The sequence below is a fragment of the Sciurus carolinensis genome, chromosome 4 (genome assembly GCF_902686445.1).
Source record: "Sciurus carolinensis chromosome 4, mSciCar1.2, whole genome shotgun sequence".
Classification (NCBI taxonomy): domain Eukaryota; kingdom Metazoa; phylum Chordata; class Mammalia; order Rodentia; family Sciuridae; genus Sciurus; species Sciurus carolinensis.
The window spans coordinates 123729861-123753115 of NC_062216.1; the positions used below are offsets into that span (position 1 = coordinate 123729861).

The 23255-nt window shown below is 35.4% G+C and overlaps 1 protein-coding gene across 1 annotated transcript in view; it reads right to left on the reverse strand.

Annotated features, from left to right (window-relative positions):
- C4H12orf56 (chromosome 4 C12orf56 homolog) overlaps positions 1–23255 on the reverse strand; it is an 81523-nt gene that overhangs the window by 19196 nt on the left and 39072 nt on the right. The window contains exons 5-8 of the mRNA XM_047551289.1: positions 19474–19535; positions 11353–11497; positions 2930–3036; positions 2493–2582 (exon numbers count right to left, since the gene is read on the reverse strand). Coding sequence (XP_047407245.1) covers positions 2493–2582; positions 2930–3036; positions 11353–11497; positions 19474–19535 — 404 coding nt within the window. The remainder of the gene's footprint in view (positions 1–2492; positions 2583–2929; positions 3037–11352; positions 11498–19473; positions 19536–23255) is intronic.

A 23255-nucleotide genomic window follows, 5' to 3' on the forward strand; every position in this document is an offset into this window, starting at 1 on the left:
TAATCCTATGTATATCAAAATTGACAGTATAGCATTACAACCAGACTCTACTGTAGCAAATGAATATATGTATTGAAGGACATGAAAAGAATTTGACATGTCAGGAAAAAAGATTGATATAATAGGGCTGATTATGGTCAAACCAAGTTAAAAATGGAACAATTAAAGGCGACACTTTACAACAGAAATGAGGAAGATTTTTTTTCAACTCCAACAGAGAGAAGTAGAGACAAAAAAAAAAAAGGTAGAGAAAAAGGAAGACAAGGTTTAGCAACAATTTTAGAGTAGGAGAACAAAGAAATACCAAAAGTAATCTTAAATCTCTACTTTAGAGATTGGGGGATTAGCAGTACTACCAGTTGCTTAAAGAAATATGCAGAGTAAATAACAGTATATTTTCTTTGTTTTCTGTAAAGCAGAGGTCAGCAACTTATATCCTGCAAACAAATCCAGCACACAGCCTGTTTTTGTACACAGAGCCATTTTTTGTTTTGTTTAAGCAATGTTGGGGATCAAACCCAAGGCCTCAATCATGCCAAACAGGTGCTCTGTCACTGAAATACATCCCCAGCCCTGTAAATAAAGATTTCCTAGAACACACCTGTGCCCATCCATTGGCGTATCGCCTAGGGCTGCCTTTGTTCTATAGTGGCAGAATTACAGAAACCTTTGCCCATCCCTGCTATAGAGCAAAGTATTCCTATACTTCCTTGTATGTAGCAAGTTACTTAAGAAATATTTATGATTATAATCACTAACACTTATTCTTTAAAGTCTTTAATAAAACCCCTGGAAAATATTACTAAAAGTTATTATTCTTCCCCCTGGTTTAAGTGCTGTAGAGCACATCTCCTTTATCCTTTCTCCATTTTCTAATACAATGAATTTAGATAAATAATTCATGAGGCCTGAAAAAAATTCAGGTTTTAGCCAGAAATTTGCCCAAGGATACAATTCATGGTCCATAAATACATATTTAAAAAGTCAAGAAGATAAAACATGCAAACACATCCTTTTTGTATATTGTGAATTGCCTCCATTATGTTTTCTGTCATTCTTTCTTTCAATAACAGATGTGTTGATCACCATTCAAATTTTAGTAGGCCCACAGCTGTCCAAGTACAGATACATTGTCCAGCCTCTCTGGTTTCTCACCAATACACTGTGAATGTAAATGCTATAAGCCTTGCTTAAAAAGGAAATTTGCTTGTCCTCTGCTTCTCAATTGTGTAGTGAAGTCATGAAGTTCAGCTGGCTTCAACCAGGAGGACACAGACAGCAGAATAGGAGGCAGCAAAGTAAAAAAAGGGGAGGAACTCAGGTCCCTAGCTGGCCTTGTGGACGAAAGCTTCACTGTCTAGTCTGTTATGTGAGAAAGATAAATTTCTCTCTTCTTTTGGCCAAATATTTTAGAGTATCTTCATTACAGCAGCTCATCCTACACCTTAAAATAAGCCCTCTAAGTTCACCAATTACTGTCATGAACCTCATAATGATGTTTTGGTAAATGACAGCATATTCAACAATTGCTCTATAAGATTATAATGAAGCTGAAAAATTCCTGTCACCTAGAGACATTGGAACCATCAAAACAACACAGAACATTACCCACATTGTTTATGGTGGTTCTGCTGCAAACCTACTGTGCTGCAATTAAAAGTACAGCACATGCTGTACTTTCTTAGTGCATAATGCTTGATTATGTGCTAAATTAATAAATTAATTTAATTAATAAATTAATAAACAACAGCTATTGATTTATGTATTTCCATACTATACTTTAAATTCATTATTTTAGAGTGTACTCCTCCTTATAAGTAAACAAATTTACTCCAGTGACATCCTCATACATCTCATTTACTGCATCAATTGCATCATTTTCTCTCATGCTTGATTTAATATGTTATTTTGTTCATCATGGCTCTAGGAGCAGTAGGCTATAATGTACATATGTATATATGTATGTTTATGTGTAACATATGTATATATGTATACACACAACACATACACACACACACTCATATAGCTTAGGTGTAGTACACTCTACCATCTAGGTTTATACAAATACACATATTCCCATGGTTAAAGCAATACGTGACTATATATAATAAATGTGGCCCCTATAACTTTTGTCATTCCAATGTGATTTTTCTCTTGTAGATATTAATGAACCCTAAAAAATGATAGTGGAAGTCCCTGGCTTTTAATGTTTGATGGGTTATTTGGTCTTTTGCAAGTTCACCAGACTAGGATAAAAGATAAAATTATGCTATGAAAATGTTTGTACCCTTAATAATCCAAAGGGACAAAGAGAACTCAGCATGTGGCAATTAATCTAATCATCACAGAAGGAGCCAGAGAATCAAAAGAGTGTAATGTACTTACAAGAGGGTTAAACAGAGAAGTTAGAGAATTATGTGTTTTGGAAGACATTCAACAAGAACAGTCAAAAGTCAAACATACAAGGGCCAATGTCTTCTAAAAGACCTTACTTCTTAGCTGCCAATGTGTTCAGGCGTGATGACTCAATTTCTGTTTCTCTGAACATCAGTCCTAAGGTCTGTATAATTTCAATGCATGTCCTAGAAAACAAAGAAAAAGAAAAGAGAGATTTTTTAAATTTTTCTTTTAATTTTTTCAAATAAATAATATTTGATGACTCAAAATGTCAAAGGCAAAAAAAGAGATACAATAAATGATGATTCCCCTCCAGTTACCCATTTTCCCTCCTTTGAGAAAACCAACGTTACCAGTTTCTTGTGTATTCTTCCACTGAAATTAGACTAACTGTAATGCAATTTTTAAAATTCTTTATGAAGCAAAACTTGCAGCACCATTAATCATTAATACCACATACATTTTGTCTAGTGCCTCCATTTATCAGTAACTCTGTAGGGGAAAACTATCAGAGTATCTAGTTGGTACTTACACCAGCTCATCAACCCTTTGGCTTTTATTTTGAAGTGCATTCTTATCCTTAGACTCTGGTAAGTACTCATGAAGTTTGTTCACTAGGAAGTAGAAAAGGTCACTGGTCTGTGAAAACAAGTGGGAAAGAAGATGGTAATTAAGATATCAGCTGTTAAAATTCTCTATCCTTACATGAAAGTATGGAAAATGATTTGTATTTTGATTAAAGAAGTTACATTATTTCTCATTAATAATAACATGATCCAAATTGAAAATACAAGTTTTACTTACAACCAGACCACCTCTGTCCTAGTGAACACAACAAGAACTAGGGGGTGATTCAAAGAGATGCCATTTAGGCCTGGCTCAACCACTAATATTGATGATCATCCAAAAGTCAGTGTATAATCTCAGGCAAATTATTCAATTACCTTGGGAAATGGGCTGCTATAGTTCCTGCCTTTTCAAAGTAATTTGACCTTTGTGAGGACATAATGAAATAATGGATAAGAAAGCTCTTGTTTTAAAATATTTACTAACACAAAAACAAGTGCATAGCACAAATATTACCTGTAAAAATGGTGCAAAATGACATTAATATTTCTGGTAACACAGTGGAAATACAGATCACCATTTCTGTCTCAACACTGACTCAGAATTTGGGAACTAATATTATTGTGTTTTATTTAGTTTCATGAGATAAATCAAGCATGAAAATAAGCACTGGCCCATCAACTCAGGCGAGTTGGTACTAATGAGAAAAGTAGTGCAAATGCTTCTCTTTTCTATTCTTGTTTTTCACTTTTTTCTCCTGGACTTCTGATTACACTGTTCAAACAAGTATCTATGTGTCCTTATTTAGGTGATATGGCATGAGAAGAGGCCCAGGATGGCAGTGCAGAAAGGGAAAAGAAAAGGAGTAGGTTGGACTCCAGGCACTCTCCATGTGCTTGGACTTACCCAGTGCCTGATAAATTAGCAGTGAGGCAGCTTAACACACTTGACTCTGGAGCACAACTCTCCAAGTTCAGATCCTAGCTCTGCCTTATTGGCTGTATGATATTTGGCAAGTTATGCTCCCTGTAACTCAGTTACCCCATCTCTAAAACAGGGTTAATAGTTTTGCCCCATGGAGTCGATGTTAGGACAAAAGAAGATAGTATATGTAAAACTTGAATAGTGCTTAGTACATCATAAGTGCTTAATAAATATCAGTTATTATGAGCTCCCATCTGCTCATTGGTTCATGAATTTCACTCCCTAAATATCACGCACCCAACCTATAACAACATGGAAGAATCTGTAAAGTGTTATGCCAAAAGAAGACAGGCACAAAAGAATACATTGTGAATAATTCCATGTCAGAGAAATACTAAAACAGACCACACTAATCTATAATAGTGACAGAAAGCATATTATTAGTTGCCTAAAGCCAGGAGAGTAAGGGAACTGCCTACCAAAGGACACAATGTAGACTTCTGGGGTGATAGATGTATTCCAAACTTTGATGGTTTAGTATTATATGAATATATACTCATCAAAACTCTTCAAGCTATACCCTTAAATATGGGTACATTTTATTGTACATAATTCATAATTATACCCAAATAACTTCTTCAAATAAGACATACAAGTAGTCAATAAACACATGAAAAGATGTTCAACATCAGTAACCACTGGGGAAATGCAAATCAAAACTGCAATGAGGTATCACCTCCCATTCATTCAGATGGTTGTTATAAACACACTCACACACAATAGAAAGGGTTGGTAAGAATGAGAAATTGGAACACTTCTGCACTGTTAGTGTATGTATAAAATAGTGAGACACTATAGGAAACAGTACAGTGGTTTCTCAGAAAACTAAAAATAGAATTACCATATAATCCAGTGAAATAAGTCAGTCACAAAAAGACAAATGGTATGATTCCACTGATATGAGGCATTTGGATTAGTCAAATTGATAGAGACACAAAGTGGAATGGTTCCCAAGGGCTAGGACAGTGTGGTAAAGGATTAGGGAGTTACTGTTTAATGGGTTTAGCATTTCAGTTTTGCAAGATGACTAGAGTTCTGGAGATGATGGTGCTGATGGTTGAGCAATAGTGTGAATGTACTTAATTCCACTGAGATGTACACTCAAAAATGTTTAAGATGGTAACTGTCATGTGTATTTTACTAGGCTTTTTAAAAATTAGAAAAAAACTTCACAGATAAAAATAGAAGTCTAGAAAAGGACGTGAATAGAGAACTCTCATTTATGCATTTATCCAGTCATTGAACTTATAACTACTGACTGCTCTATAGCAGGTACTAAGCTAGGTAATAAAATAACACCTTGAGCTGAGCAACACAGACAAAAGACATGAGTCTATATTCCTAAAACTTTAAGTTTAGTCAACCTATGAGAAAGAGTTCTCATAATTTGTTCTAATTGCAATAAAATGAAAAAGATGACTTTGAAGAAAAAAACCCTATACCCCAATAAGTTGATTTTAAAATATATAAATAAATATATGCACATATATACATACATATATATACATCTATACATAAATGTATAACGTGTGTACATCTATACATATATATACATATGTGTGTGTATATGTGTGTGTGTGTGTGTGTGTGTATGTGTGTGCATGTGCATGTGTGTGTTTGTGTGTGTAAAATTATCCATCTTTTTTTCCAGGAAACAAAAAAAAAATTTTCCTCTAATTTTCAGACCTCAGTGCGAATTCCTGAAACAGCATTACACAACTTGTGTTCAGGGAAATCCAACACAAAGTTGGAAAACCACAGCTTTCACTCAAGGACATGATAGCAATCATTTACATTTTTTAAAAAGTTTCTTAAAAAAGTAGGAATGTTGACATTTATTAGTCACATATGCTAATTTTGTGTAAATGAAATGAGAATAGATTTTGTGGAGGAAAAAGAAAAAAACATAAAACTACCAGGTCTTGATGGCATGATCAGGGAGAGGGTCATGGGTAGACCACTAAAGTGTGGAAAGACTCCAACAGGGACACTATCCATATGCCTTTTATCTCCTCCATTCACTCTGATCTTTCATATTTGATAACTGAATTAAAAGATCTTCTATTTTGGTTCATCTAAGAATATTACATTTAAAAATGTCTGCAGCATTCTCAAATGTGAAACGGAACATGAATGTTTTATTCCTAGACTTCTGATCACATAAATTTTCACAAAAGAATAAATTTGATATCCCACAGGAATCGTTTCCAAGACATAGTATATGCATTCATTGTTTCAGGCCTTACTTAGGGAGAATACAAAGATGAGTAAGACACATGCCTGTCCTGAAGAAGCATACATGTTGTAGTAAATAAGAAAACTGTGCCAATAACAATGGCAAAACATATACAAGCATACACACACACATACACACACACACACACACACCTGTCTAATTCTTGAAGGAAGGCATATTCTTTTCTTCATATTTTCTTTTATTTTTTCCATATTTTTATTGGTCTGTTATAGTTGTTCATAATGGTGGGATTCATTGTTAATATTTGTACATGTACATGATATAATTTGGTCAATATCACCCAGTATTTTCCTTTTTTCTTCCCTCCTCCCTCCCCCACTCTCTTTTCCTCTTACTCTACAGCGCTCCCTTCGATTTTCATGAGATTTAAGCTACTTTTATTTTCCTTTTTCCTCTCTTGCTTCCACATATAAGAGAAAATATACAACACTTGACTTTCTCAGTTTGGCTTATTTCACTTAACATAATGTTCTCAAGTTCCATCCATTTTCCTGCAAATGACATAATATTATTATTATTATTTTTTTTTTTTTGTAGAAGAGGAAAAGTTTATTTAAGGGCTCATGGTTTCAGAGGTCTCAGTCCATAGATAGCTGGCTCCATTCCTAAGGGCTCAAGGTGAGGCAGAACATCATGGTAGAAGAGTGCTCATGTGATGATCAGCAAACAGAGATAGAGATCTCTACTTGCCAAATACAAATTATACCCCAAAACCATGCCCCCAATGACCCACCTTCTCCAGCCACACCCCACCTGCCTCCAGTTACCACTCAGTTAATCCTATCAGGGGGGTTAATTCACTGATTGGGTTAAGGCTCTCACAACCAAATCATTTCCCTTCTGAATCCTCTCGCATTGTCTCACATGTGAGCTTTTGAGGGACACCTCACTTCCAAAACATAACATTCTGCCCCTGGCCCCCAAAAGCTCACACTCATCTCACAATGCAAAATACATTTTGTCCATTTCCATGAGTCCCCATAAATCTCAATAGTTCAAGATTGCCCAAAAGTTCAAGTCCAAAGTCTCCTCTGAGACTCAGGGCAAGCTTGCATCATGAGCACCCATAAAATCAAAAGCAACTTACAAGTATCCAATATGTAAAGGTACAGAGTAAAATTTTCATTCACAGAAATAGGGGCATAGAAAGAAGGGATAGGACCAAAGCAAGACTGAAATCCAGCTGAGCAAAAAAGTCCTGTAGCTCCATTTTAAACATCTGGGGTACATGGCATGGCGATGTTCTGTCTAAAAGGCTTGTATAGCTCTGCCCCTGTAGCCTTGTTGGTTATAGCCCAAGTGGTCTTTCAGTTGACTTCTCTCAACTTAATTCCTGTAGTCTTCCTCAGTGAATGTCCCACAGTACAGGCATTTCTTAATCTTGGGGTTCTCCACTGCAGCTTTGGCTTCCTCTTCACATCTCCATACATTGCCCTCTCAGGGGTTGCCCACAGGGACTCTGACCCTGCTACACTTTGCCCGACCTCCTAGGCCTTCCTTTGAAATCTTGGTGGAAGCCTCCATGACCCCCCTAATTCCAGCATCCTGCATTCCTGCAGAAGCAGTACCATATGGTTGACTCCAAGTCTGCTGACACTTGAGCAATAGTAAAGCCTCCAGGAACCCTGGAGTGTCTGGGTGGTTGAACACATTGAAAAAATTTCCTAGATCCCCTGTGCAAGAAGGGTGACCCACTGGTCTATTCTCAAGAGAATTTTTTACTTTTACTTCCTTGAGCCTGAGATGAATATGAACTTGCCAGCTCCTGAGATGCCCTCAAGTCATCTTTCTCATTGGCTCTGTGCAAAGTCTTTAGCATTTCTTTAATGTTTCTAACAACTGTAACTTTCTTAGCCCCAGTTTTACTTCCACCTTTCAAGTCCAAGTTTTTCAAATCTTTCTGCTCTGCTTTCTGCTTCTGATTATCACAATAGATTTGGCTAAAAGGCACCAGGAGCAATGACCCCACTTCTCAGTATCAATATCTGTTTTAGTCACCTTTTTCACTGCTGTGACTAAAAGACCCAACCAGAACAATTGTAAAGGAGCAAAAGTTAGTTTAAAGGTTTAAAATTTCAGAGTTTTCAATCCACAGACAGCCAACTCCATTCCTAAGGGCTCAAGGTGAGGCTGAACATCATGGCAGAAGAGTGTGGTGGATAGAAGCAGCTTACACGATTATCAGGAAGCAGAGAAAGCTTCACTCTTCTTTATGACTGAACAAAAACTTCATTGTGTACATATGCCACATTTTCTTTATTCATCCATTGATGTACACCTAGATTAGTTCCATAGTTTGGCTATTGTGAATTGTAATGCTATAAACATTGGTATGCATGTATCATTACAGTATGCTGACTAATTCTTTTGGATAAATACTAAAGAGTGGTATACCTGGATCATATGGTAGTTCCATTCCTAGTCTTTTAAGGAACTTCTGTACTGATTTCCACAGTGGTTGTACTAATTTTACAATCCCAACAATGTAAAAGTGATGAACTGAATATCTTAACCACACTCGCATTTCTAATGCCTGCTATCATGCCTCACACAGATTAGAAATGCAATGAATGTCTGTTGAATTGTTAGAGAAAATACTATGAAAGATGCCATAGAACTGCACTGGCCAATATAGTAGCCACTGACCATAGTGGCTCTATAAATGAATTAAGTTAAAATCAAAATTTCACTTCCTTAGTCCTTAGCCACACTGACGTGCTTAATGGTTACATGTGGTTAATGTCTACCATACTGAACACCACAGATTATGAGACATCAAAGAAATTCCATGGACAGAACTGCCATAGAAAGATACTAAAGTTCTTCACTAAGGATGACAAGAAAGGCAGAAAGATGGTGTTTGAGCTGAACCTTGAAGAATGGGTAGGATTTTAACAGGAGAAATGGAAGATGTACCCTAGAAAAAGTTTGATTCATTTCATTTAACATGTTCTCAAGTTCCATCCATTTTCCTGCAACTGACATAATTTCATTTCAGGATATTCAAGTCATACCTCAGGGCTCAAGCTTTTAGAAAACAGACTTCAGAAAGAAGATGAAGTGGTTAGCAGGCACTATGTGTTAGGTCTGGCCTTATTCTCTTTCTCTGCATCCTTCTTTTGCTCCACAGCCATGGCCACCTGCATCAGGCTTGATTCAATATTAGAGAAGCTTAAATGCCCTCCAGACCAACACTCTGGTGTTCAATATCCACACCCTTCTTCCTACCTAACCCTCAGGTGGCACTTTGGTTCTCCTACCTAAATGCACACTTTAAATCCAATCCCTGACTGTGTTCAGTTTGTCTGAGGAGATTTCTCTGGACCTTGACTGAAATTATTTTCCAGTCCTCACTCAGCTATTGGCTTTATTTTTGACAATCTTTGTGTCCTTGCTTCTGGACGCAGATCTCACATTCCCTGAAGGACCTGTTCCCACACCTTAAACAAACAGATCATCTTAGTACCAAATGCTTGTGCATCTAGTGTAATTTCACCCACATGCTGGAATACTCACATATTTCATTTTACCCACTTCTATAGAGATCACTCTCACTCTTGGTCAATATACCTTCTCCATGAGCTGGATCAGTTCTGCCAAGCCCTTCTAGATGTTAATCCCTTGCTGATAACACTGCCTTGCTATAAGTCCAGGCCTATTCAAATTCAGAATCTGACAGAGTTCATTAGTGGAGTCTTAAATGCCAAAGTGTTTGTACTTAATTTAGTAAGGAGAGCCACAAAACATTTTTCAACAAAGAAGCCCACACAATCAGGGTTATTGACTAAATTAATACTACGTGTAGGAAGGAGTGGAGAGGTTTAGTTGGGTAGATAATAACCCCAATTTCTTTAGCCTTCCCACATGAATTCCATTTCCATTTTCATAATCAACATGGTTAGTCTTTGTAATGCTCATTCCTTTATTTTCCACAATTCTTCTCAAGTCCTAGAGTCAAAACTCGGATGTTGAATTCCTAACAAGATCTATCCAGTACTGACCATTTTAGAATCATGCATCACCACATCATTCTTACCTGAATCTCAATGTTATCAGATATTTGACATATTTTTCTCTATGCTGATTCTGTTCTCTAATTAGGGTGATAGACCATCCTGATTTGCTTGACTGCTCGAGCTTTCCCATGTCCCAGGAACTTCCTCAATCCCAGGCAAACTGGAACCCTAGTCTGGGCAAACCACCATGTTTGGTCATCCTACATTTGTAGCACCTAGAATCTAAGAAGTGGCCAGGAAGGACTGTCTATGATGGTTGCGGGATTATCTATTTCACAACTGCTTAATAAGATGGGGGCAGCTATGCATGAGACCACTAGCCAGAATTGACACTTCATATATCCCATCAACCTGAGTTTGACCCTATTCAGGGCTCACCCCTTCACCTTGGCCTCATTAGCACCACATCATTAATCACCTGCGCTTCTTCACACCTTTACCTGAAACTGAAAATGAAGCATTTGTAACTTACCAAGTGAGAACTAGGTTGCCTTAGTTTCCCAGAAGTCACATTTTTTATAAAATAATGGTTTTATACTCAAAAGTAATTTTTTAAAATTAAATTTTAACTGTAGGGGAATCTGTACATTAAAACTTCTTGAAATCTACTTTCCCATCTTACAACTCACATTCAAAAGCTTTCCCTCTAAAGCCACTGTTTTTTTTTGTTTGTTTGTTTTTTGGCAGGGAGGGGGCAGGTACTAGGGATTGAACCCAGGAGCATTTAACCACTGAATCACATTCTCAGCCCTTTATATTTTTTATCTTGAGACAGAGTCTCACTAAGTTGCTTAAGTCCTTGATAAGTTGTTGAGTCTGGCATCGCACTTGTGATCCTCCTGCCTCAGCCTCCTGAACTACAGGCAAAGGCTACCTCACACCTCTTTGACTCTGCCAACCCAAACCATGTGAACCACTTTGCGCTATAGCCACCCTCTCTCCCCAAACCCTATCTCCACACCCCCCACATATACGTTATTGATCACCTAACAAACTTTCAAGTTTTAAAACATGATTGCATTAAATTTAATCAACATTTTAAAATATAGCATCAGAATACACTTTATATTTTAATTTATGCTTTAATAACCTGGAAAAACAAGTTTTATAGATTAAAAATGAAACACCTACTTTCCAGAAAAGTCTTTTCAGAATGAAATTTTTCTGGGCTGCCACTTTAAGTTCCGTAATTAAACAAAGTATCTTCCTCAAAGTATTGTCTTTAAGAAAGAGTTCAGATTTAAGTTGACTGAAGTGCTTAATTTTCTCCTCAGATCTACAAAGAAAAATGTCCATGTAAAATATAAGAAGAAAGCAGTTTAGGAATATCAGTGATTATTGACAGGTTTATAAAACTTTGTTACAAATGAAATTTTATTGTGGTTTTGTACCCCTACCCTTATTTCTCATCAGTCATGAAACTTACTACCCCCAGACTAAACTAAACTGTTTCTTGCTCTCCAAACTTACATTTTACCCATTTTTTTACTCAGACAGAACCCATACCATTCTGTCTCTGTCTCTGGTAAACTTCCATCCCACTTTCATAACCTAGCCCTAATATTTAACAAAATCCACAAATCACATTTAATATTATTTCCTTAATGTTTTTTTCTTTCAATCAATTCACATTGACTTAAAGAAGTTTATTTATATTTTATTTTTGTTCAAATTAGTTGTACATGACAGTAGAATGCATTGATACATTTTGATAGATCATACATAAATGAAGTATAATCCCTAATTTTTCTGATCATACAAATTGTAGGATCACATCAGTCATGCAGTCATATATGTATAGGAGGTAATTATGTCTGTTTCACTCTACTATCATTCCTACTCTCATACCCCTTCCCCTCCCTTCACTTATAATAAATTTATTTATAAAGAAAACTTGTATTGCTACTTGACAGGGAAAACCAGTATAATTTGGCATAAATATCAGGTAATGGTGAAAACAGCATGAAAGCTACACAGATTATTTTTTCTCTTTTTATTAGTGCATTATTATTGTTTATTTTTATTTGGTGCATTATAATTATACATAAGTTCCTCCTCTTCCCCCCCCCACCTCCTCCCTTCCCTTGATCCCTTTCCTCTACTATTTTCCCTTCTATTTTCATGAGATTCCCTTTTTCTATTCCTTATTTCTCTCTAGCTTCCACATATAAGAGAAAACATTTTAATCCTTGACTTTCTGAGTCTGGCTTATTTTACTTAGCATGATGTTCTCCACTTCCATCCATTTACCAGCAAATGACATAATTTCATTCTTATTTATTTCTTTTTTTTTTTTTTTTTGGGTGCTGGGGATTTGAACCCAGGGCGTTGTGCTTACAAGGTAAGCACTCTACCGACTGAGCTATCTCCCCAGCCCCCTTATTTATTTCTGAGTAAAACATGTGTGTGTGTGTGCATGTGTGTGTGCGTGTGTGTGTGTGTGTGTTCGTGTGTCACATTTTCTTTATCCATTCATCTGTTGACACCAAGGCTGGTTACATAACTTGGCTATTGTGAATTATGTTGCTATAAACATTGAAATACAGGCATCACTATAGTATACTAATTTCAGTTCTTTTTGATAAATACCAAGATGCAGAATAGCTGGATTATATAGTGGTTCCATTCCTAGTCTTTTTGAGGAATCTCCATACTCCTTCCAATAATAATTATACTAATTACATTCCCACCAACAATGTAATTGTTACAAGTGTTCCTCTCTCCACACGTTCCCAGCACTTAATATTATTTATATTCTTGATGATTCCCATTTTAACTGAGTGAGATGAAATCTCATTGTAGTTTTGATTTGTATTTCCCTGATTGCTAAGAATGTTGAATATTTTTTCATATATTTATTGGTCATTTGCATTTCTTCTTTTGAGAAATGTCTATTTAGTTCATTTTTCCATTTATTGATTGGATTATGTGTGTGTGTGTGTGTGTGTGTGTGTGTGTGTGTGTGTGTGTGTGTAAGTTTTTATGGTTGTTGTTGTGTTGTGTGCTGAGGATTGAGCCCAAGACCTCATGCATGCTAGGTGTTTTACCACTGAGCTATATCCCCAACCCCTTTTTGAGTTCTTTATGTATTCTCAATATTAATGCCTTGTCAAAGGAGTAGCTGGCAAAGATTTTCTCCCATTCTGTAGGTTGTCTTTTCATGCTCTTGTTTCCTTTGCTGGGCAGAAGTCTTTTAATTTGATGTCATCCCACTTATGGCTTTGCGGTTTTATTTCTTGAGCTTCGGTGGTCTTATTATGGAAGTCAATGCCCATACCTATATGCTGGAGTGTTGACCCTAGGTTTTCTTTTATCATTTGCCAAGTTGCTGGTCTAATTCATAGATCTTTGATTCACTTTGAGTTGACTTTTGTGCAAGGTGATAGGTACAGATATAATTTCATTCTTCTCCATATGAATATCCAGCACCATTTGTTAAAAAGACTATCTTTTCTCCAACCTGTTTTTTGGCACCATTGTCAAGGATCAGATGAATGTATCTGTGTGGATTTTTCTCGGTGTCTCCTACTCTGTTCCACTGATCTTCATGTTTTTTTTTTAAACATTTTTTAGATGTTTATACACCTTTATTTTTTATCTATTTATTTTTTATTTATTTATTTATATGTGGTGCTGAAAATCAAACCCTGTGCCTTACACATGCTAGGCAAGCATTCTACCACTAAGCCACAACCACAGCCCCTTCATGTTTGTTTTTATGCCAGTACCATGATGTTTTGTTACTAGAAAAGCTACACAAATTCTAAGTAAATGCTACATATTCTGAGCTTGAGGTCTCTTCTCACTTTGCAGAAAAAAACAGATGAGCATGTGTTAGAGAGCTGTCCCTAGTGGCATCAAGTCAAGAGCTACTCTCTGAGGAGAGCAGACTAGCTAGAGAAAAGAATCATTTTTCCACTATGGAATTCAAAGTTGATTCAGGCTATGTCAGAGTGCTACCTGAAATCAGCTCCCCTCACTGATCCACATGGTTCAACACATCAGAAAAAGCTGCCTTAGCTTAAAAGGCCAACACCTTCTGCTTTCCCTAATCCTTAATCCCTTCAACAAATGTAGGTTTTTTCACACTTCTGGTATCACGCTAATTCCATTTTGCCCCATTGTATTTATTTATATACGTGATCCTGGCCCCCTGGCTGATTTTTAGCAACCTGAAAAACAAATGTTATCAAATTAAATATCATTTCCATCTCACACGGTGCTCAGCAGTAACAGCTTGCATGTAACCAGGCACTGACTAGCAGGCTCCAGCTTGAGCACTTTTCATAGACAAGCTCTTTCACTGAGCTAGCTCTCACTGAGGGGATTGAACTGGGAATCACTTTGCATTGTGTAGAAAGCCAGAGGGAATAGGTAACCTGTTCACACTCAGAGAACTAGGGATTTAGGGCACTGGGCTGCAAATAACAGCAGGAAGAACATAACATGTTCTGTGTGGCTAATGGAAACTTGGCACTTCTGACTTGGAGTAAAAAACTATCTTGCCCTCTCCTCCAGAAATCCATAATACCAGCCTTTTGTCTCCATCCTAGTACCCACTACTTCCCCATTAATTTATAAAAGCATCTCAGATGTTCTCTTCTATTCAATCAATGAGCCTCACCTATTGATCCCAAAATTAAGACTTTCTAAAAAAGCAGCGTATTTTTCTAGTGCGAACATGGAGATAAAATGATCATTACAAATTCAGCAATAGTAATCCTAGGGGCAGAAAAACATGACAATTGTGAGCATGAGGGCTGGACCTACCCCTACTAAACTAGATAATTAGCACGGGAAAGTTAACCGCCTCCCTGTGCCTCAGTTGCCTCTTCTGTATGATGAGGATGATGACATTGCCCACTGTGCTGATGATACTTTAGTTAATGCATGTTCTTCACACATGACAAGTGTTTAATAAATGGACTCTAAATAAAGATCCTGCTTCCCTATACATCCACTTCTAATTACTATCACATTTCATTAAGAAAAAAGAAAACTATAAAATCCCTCTACTCTCTGAGAACTCCCAAAACAATAGAAATGTAGTTTTCAAAAAACGAATGAGCTTAGAAAAGCAAAAACTCAGATAAAATACAGAATCAGCAAAATTACTTTGAAATTAATTTTCCACTTTTCCCATTCAGAGTCAGCAATTTGCTAAGACCCATAATAAACAAACTTGTTAATCCTTTGCTACCTGTGATAATAGATTGTAATGCCAAACTAAAATTTTAAAACACCAAAACATTTTTCAGAGGAAAAAGCATGCTAATCTCTTCATACTAAAAATTAATTCATGTAAAAATTGAGGTCTCATATATATCATAAATTTAAGTAAGATTAGGCATTCTGTGTCACTACAAACAAATGACCAAAATTACAATTTGTTTGGACAAAGAATATTTACTTCTACACAAATTATAAACTTCATTTGACAAATTTAAATAAGAAAATGTGCCATTATTCAATTTAGGAGTAAGAGAAAAATGTATATTAATGTTAACAGGTACTCTATATTTTCATTGGTTAGAAAACATAATTCATAAAACAATATTGCAAGAAAGATCCTCAATCAATGATAAGCTCTATTTTTCCTGTATCATTTAAATGTTTCCAGACATTTAATATAAATAATACCTTATATTTATTAAAAAAAAAAAAAAAAAAAAAAAAACTTTAGAGCTGGAAAAAACTTTTCAAAGATTATCTCAGAATTGCTTTGTGTTAGGTTTACAATGTCCAGGTTACACAACTGTCCAGTCTATGACACACAGTTCCAATTAGACTGAAGGTGTCCTGCAGGTAGATACCATTTCTTGTGATTATTGTGTCCTTCATAGTATTCCTTAAATCACTGCATTTTAACTATTTCAAGATTTAAATCTCTAAGAAACATGCTTTTCCTCAGTCAGAACAAAAACAGTGGTAGAACTCTCCCTCTTGCCTTCAGGGATAAATGCCACATATATAAAGAGTATATTTTATAATAGAATTAGCCTGAAACTCTCTCTAAATAAAGCACTAAAATGAAAACTCAGTCGGGTCGGTGGTGCACGTCTATAATCCCAGCAGTTGGGAGGCTGAGGCAGAAGGATCACAAGTTCAAAACTAGCCTTAGCAACTTAAGGAGGAACCTCAGCAACTTAACCACATACAAAATACAAAATTAAATACAAAATACAAAATTAAAAAAAAAAAAAGAACTGAGGGTGTGACTCAGTAGTTAAGCACCCTTGGGTTCAATCCCTGTTACCAATAAATAAATAAATAAAATTAAAACTCATATTTTTTTTTACAATATAGGCCATCTGTACAGTCTTTTATTTTTTAAAGAAATCCCAAACTTTATGTCCTTTAACACTTACATACATTGAAATGTATCTCAAAAATGAACATTTTCTTACAAAATTATTACTATCACAATCAAAATTACAGAAAATTCTTTTATATTATCTAATACCCAGTTCATTTTATAATTCTTCTATTGTCTTAAAAATGTCTTTTTATATTTGGTCTGTTAAAATCAAGATCTTAATAAGAGACTTCTTGTATTTACTTGTTATGTTTCTTAAGTTTTTTAAAGTTTTTTGAGAATGGGAATTTTCAAACATACACCAAAAAATGGAGAAAATTATTTAAAGAACCCCCATGTACCCATTACTTAGCTTCAATAATTTTCAACAATTTAAACAAGTTAGCCAATCTTGTTTTATCTATTCCTTTACACACACACTCTTTGATAATTGAGGTAAAATAAATGCAACATGAAATTTACCGGTGTACTCATTCTTTAGGTATAAATTCAGTGTTGTGATGTGCATTCACAGTTATGCAACTGTCACCACTATCAATTTCCAGAACTTTTCTGCATTCCACACAGAAAGTCTGTCCTGACTCTCCATTCATCATTGCCTCCAGTCCCTGGTAACCCCTATTCTATTTTCTCTCTCTGTGAAATTGCCTATTCTACCTCATATAGCTGAACTAATATAATATCTGTCCTTTTTTACTGATTTATCTCACTTAGAATAATGTCTTTAAGGTTCAGCCACATTGAAATGTGTCAGAATTTCCTTTTCTTTTCTTTTTTTTTTTTTTTTTTTTTTTGTGGTACTGAGGATTGAACCCAGGGCCTCGTGTATTGCAAGGCAAGCACTCTACCAACTGAGCTAAATCCCCAGCCCAGAATTTCCTTTTCATTGCTGGCACACCCATGCTTTTATGTTGGATTCACGTTTAACTGTTTTAACAAAAATACTTCATAGATGGTGCTATAATGCTTCATATCATCAAATAATGAGGCGCGCCAAGTCTGAGTGTCCCACTTAAACAATGCTAAGACTAATAGATGGGTTCAGTCATATACAAGGCAATCTCTGCATTTTGAAGTTTTGAGTCACCTTTCTATCTAATGGTTTCATCCACTGAGGGTTGTTGCATGAATCTATTATTTCATTAGATTTGTGAAAATAGTAATTTTCTAATTGTTAAAGCTTCCACATTCATTACTGGAATTCTGTAAGAGGAAAATTTTCCCTTATCAAATGGGGTTACTTGATTATCACAAACTGATTACAGTTAAAACAGGATAATTCTTTCTGTTTGCTGACTTACAGAGTAAGGGACTGTTGCCTCATGTTTGATGTGTTTTATTTCTTTGGTGGAGGAACAGGGAGAGCCTTCCCTCTAGAAATGTCATTATATACTTCTGAATTTTTACATATTCATTGTGTTTCAATCCCTACATTCCTTATGTTTTCTGAGAGGCTCAAGTTGTCCCTTCTTGAGCAAACTCAAAGGACATGCGTTCCTACATCCTTTTAGTCAGGAATCTTGTTCTCTTTGTTTTCTGGTATTAGCTGTTTCAGATTCATTTTGTGTTTCCTGCCCCAGACCCCAAAACAGCCATTCCTCTAAAGAACTTTGGTTCCTTTTTTGTGGGGAATGAATATGTATCTTTTAAGATTAACTTACTCTTAGTTTATTTACATGATCATCAATCTCTCAAAACTTGCCCATATCAAAATATCAAAATTGTTAACATCATCAATTCACTTAGTACTTACTATGTGCAAAGTACTATTTTAAGTAAGAAGAATACCTAGATTAAGAAGCTGTATTTCTTGCCTTTCGAAAGCTCACAATCTAATGAAAGAAATGATCAAATCATAAGTAAATACAATATTAGGCCAACCTGTGATAAGAATATAATAGAACTTTGAAGTCTGAATAAAATCCAGACCCCTTAACTTTGCATATAGGACCTTTCATGATCTGGTCTCAGCCTCTAATCTCATTTATTCATTCATTCTACAAAGGTTTATTGCAGCCTACCTATATGCCAGTGACCAAGGTATAGTTTCTTCCCTTAAGGAGTAAGCTGTATAATAGGGCAGTAAATAATCAAATAAGCAATTGTAACACAGACTGGTAAAGGTTTTTAGAGAAAAGAAGAGATAAACTAAGATTATTCACAACAGGGAAGAAGAGATGAGAGTAGGATTCCAAAAGAGGACCATCATGTTAGGCCCCATAGAGAAGAGAACAGAGTTTTTTCTTAGAACTGTGAGAAGTTCATTTGGAGCAGCAACTTAGTGCAGAAGTGTGGGGGACACAACAGCTGAGGATGGAAAAATAAAAAGAGACATCATAAATATCATTGGAATGTTGAGTTGAGAGTTTTACCTAAGGACAATGGGGAGACATTCAGAGGCCTTCTGGAATGAATTATTTATATGAACAGATCTGTGCTTCAGAAGATCTCTGTGTTGTAATGGAGAAAGAGTTAGAGAGGGGGGCAAGAGTAAAGACAAAGAAATCAGCTAGGAAAGTACTGTTGAAGCCCAGAACAGTGTTTATTGGACCGGAGCAAGTGGCAGAGGAAAGAAGTGGATGTTAACCAGATATACAACAAATACTGTGGTGATTGGCTGGGTACTGGGGAGGGTGAATGTGAGAGAAGACGTAGTGTAATTTCCAGGATTCTAGCTCAGGGGATCCAAGGATAATAACATCATTATGTTAGGAAACACAGGAAGGTCAGGTCTCAGAAGGAAGATGCTGACTTTAAGGATCCCATGTAAGAGATGATGTCCAATGGATATCTTTGTTTATAGACCTAAAACTCAGGGCAGAGAGTCAAGGTAGAGGTACAAATATGATATAGTCACCCACACATACAATATAGAATTAGGACAGGTAAAGAACAAAGAAAAACCCCATGCAGCTCTACCACGCATCACTACTTACCTGTATGGCTTTTGACTTCTGAGCTCACTAGCATATAAGGGATCTTGTAAAAGAGTAGCTTTCTAAAAGAGAAAAAAAGTGGAAATAGTTAGAAATTTTGCTTACTGAAAATCAATTACCCCTACTGTTAGTCAATATCATGGATCTACTCTTTTATCCCTTCTGTGGTACATAATTTGTTTATATCATTTATTCCAGTATTTTATAACACCACACGGAGTTTTTTCATAATCTAGTTTTTTTCAAAGTTTTAAACCTTACATTTTTTCAATATAAAATAAGTTATCAAATTCAAACAGTACATAAATACATAAAGTAAAAGATGAAAGTTCTCTGTTTCTCCTTACCCCTTCCATTCCACTATTCAAAGTAATTATTACTGGCTTGATTTACGCCCTTTCAAATGTACAAAGATACATATATTATATCATATGCATTTATAATATTCATATATTATGACATGTTTTAATAATATAGATTTAATCCTAGCTAAATTATATCACATGTATTACTCTGGGACCTAATTTTTTAATCATTTAATATATAGAAGACAGTTTTTCATGTCTGTCTTATAGATCTGTTACAATATTTTTAATGATTACCTAGTAGTCCATATCATAGATACACAATATTTCTCTTAACTACTCCCTTATTGAAATGGGGAATACTTTATACTTTTATTAACTATTCTCCTATTGTAAAATTAATGTGATTATTGTTCCTTAAACCTTTAGTTTTATTCCCATTTATTCTCAGTCCTCAAAACAGATATATAGTGTTTAGCAAGTTCTCCAAGTAATCTTTTCTCTGTGTTGAGGCTTCAGAGACAGGTCAGAAGGAATTCTGAGCCTGGCACAGTGGTGCACAACTGTAATCCCAGAGTCTTGAGAATCTGAGGTAGGATTGGCATTCAAAGCCAGTCTCAGCAATTTAATGAGCCCCTAAGCAACTTCGTAAGACCCTGTCTTTAAAAAGTGAAAAAACAAAAGGGCTGGGATGTGACTCAGTGGTAAAATGCACACCCCCCCCAAAAAGGCAGAATTCCGAAACGTTGCTGATTTGCAATTCCAAACATGCTTACCCCTGTCTTAGTATCAGAGCAGAGTGATAAATGGTGGTCTCATTTTTATTACTACTTCTATCATTATTCTATGTTTTAAAAAGAAACTAAAGCCAGGCATGGGGCACTAGCCTACAATCATAGCTACTCAAGCAGCTGAGGTAGGAGGATCTCAAGTTCAAGGCCAGGCTGGGCAACTTAGGAAGACCCTTTCTCAAAATGAAAAAAAAAAAAAAAAGTCTGTGGGTGTAACTTAGTGGTAAAGTGTCCTTGGTTCAATTTCCAGTATCAAAACCAAAATGAAACAAAATCTTTCCTTTTACTGCACTCTAAATGTTTATGTTTGCCTTAAATCTAGAATTTAATTTAGGATATGCCTTCATTATTTAGCCTTCAAGCACTATCTTCACAACACTAAAGGGCAAAGAATTACCATATTTCATCTTTGTAGTAAATAACCCAGAAGTAATTATTATTGGTAAAAGTTACAGATAAAATGCACTATGGACAGAGACCTAACTCTTTGGACACCCTTAAAATCAGGATGAGTGCTACTAATTTCTAATTGGATGACTTAGATTAATTCTGTGAAAAGTATATAGTTAAAATGTCTAATCCCTCTTCTTAAGGACATTTCCCTACTTCATCATGATAGATCTTTCAGGATCTTAAGGCACAAGAGATCAGTTACCTCAGAAAATCCTGACTGAGATAGATGATTTTTCCCCAAATTTCCTAAAACTTATGAAAACATCACCAAGACTTACCAAAGGTGACCAATCTGATGAACAATTCAACAAGGTCAAGAAAAGTCACAACTTTTAAATTGTTTCTATTGAATTATTATCTTAATGTTACTAGAATGAATACTAGCCCAACTCATTTATATGCAAAATATTTGCTTAGTCATTTTCCATCTTTCAAGAGGTAGAATATTATTTTCATGATAGTATCTACCAACTCATAAAAATAGTACTCCTCCAACCAAATTGAGTTTGGTGGTCATTTTCATTAAAAAAAAAAATCCAATTATCTGGGTTCAAATCCCAGCTACACACTAGCTATGTGACCCTTCACATACTTAATTTATCTGTGCCTCAACTTCCTTACCTAAAACTTTGGAATAACATCCCACCTCATAGGGTTGTTGTATAGATAGACAGGTTAATATCTGTTTTTTAAACAAAAATATAGAAGACCATTGTTTTACACAGAGCTCCTGCACAAGACCCAACCGATCAGATCAAACCAAAATGAAATCACTCCTGTCAAATGCTGTATGCTCAAATTGAAACTTTAAGGATGCAGACAGATCCCAAAACATAAGAGTTTTGTCCTAAAAACAGGATGATTCTAGTTTACCTTGTCAAGGTAACAAGGAAATTCCCTCTATTTTAACCCTTACAAAAAAAACAAATCTGAAGTAACCTGACATAAACCATTTCTTTCCTGTTGTTCTGTTTCCTCTTTCCCATCTTATAGGACCCAATGTTATGCTGTTGCCCAGAGGGAACTCTCATATTTTGTAAAATGGAAGCTTCCCCAATTCATAAATTGCTAATAAAAGTCTATGGGATCCATAACCAAACTTATAATTTTGTCTTTTGACACCATAAAGCATCAGAATAGAAACTATTGGATAACAATACATGTTAGTAATTGTTATTGCATTTATTATTGGAAGGGTTATACATAGCTTTATAGGTATGAGTTAGTCAGACTTGCCCCAACTATGCCTCTGCTACAGAGTTAAAAAGTAGTAATGAAATCAGAAGTTAGTCAATTCAGTGAAGCACGAACAGTTATTTTTAAATACTTATACGAATATTTTTAAAAGTCAATTAAATTGATTTTTCTATTAGAATATAGAGTTCTTTTAATAGATCAGGTTTTACTCTATTGGTGATTTGTTTATATTTTTAATTTGGACAAAGCTGTTTAAAAATTTAGAGGAGAATTTTAAATATTTTTAGTCTTCTGAATTTTGCTATGAGGAAAAAAAACTAGTTATCTTGAAGTTTTCACAATTGTTAGTCTTTTATAAAACCCTTGCTTCATAGTTTTTCTGAATAAAACAGTTTCTTATACTTATTAATATTGTTGGAAGATCAATAATAAAAATTACTACCAAAGATAACTTAAAAGTATCACATTTTTTAAATAAGTTGCTTATTTTCTTAAACTAATCCAGATGTTAAAAAAAGAGCCCTAAGTGGGAGTTCTGATTCTTCCCCTAAAGTTACTTTATAATGTTGAGTAAGTCACTTAAAATTTTTGTGCTTCAGTTTCCTGGTATGTAAAATAGGTCTTAGACTAAGAATTTCTAGAAAAAATTATTTGGTTCTATAACAATGATTCCTGTTACCTATTTTCAATAGTGCAGAAAATAAATAAACAAACAAAGTAACAGTGTTGAATTTTATCTAAGGTTCATGTCACCCCAACTAACTGCAAAAGCCTACCTGGTAAGACTCATTGATGACTGTCTTACTTACCTACCTCTACAAAATTCCAGGTTCTCCTTTTCTTCAAGTCTTTCCTCATTAATGAGCACTTTCTCCCTCTACAATAGTCTGAATAAAATCATCTCCTTCATTGTCCAGTACATTTTTTGGGGTGTTTGGGGCTAAACCCAGGGGAGTTCTACCACTGAGCTACTGCTAAATTGCTCCGGCTGGCCTTGAATTTGCAATCTCCTGTCTCAGCTACTCAAGTCACTGGG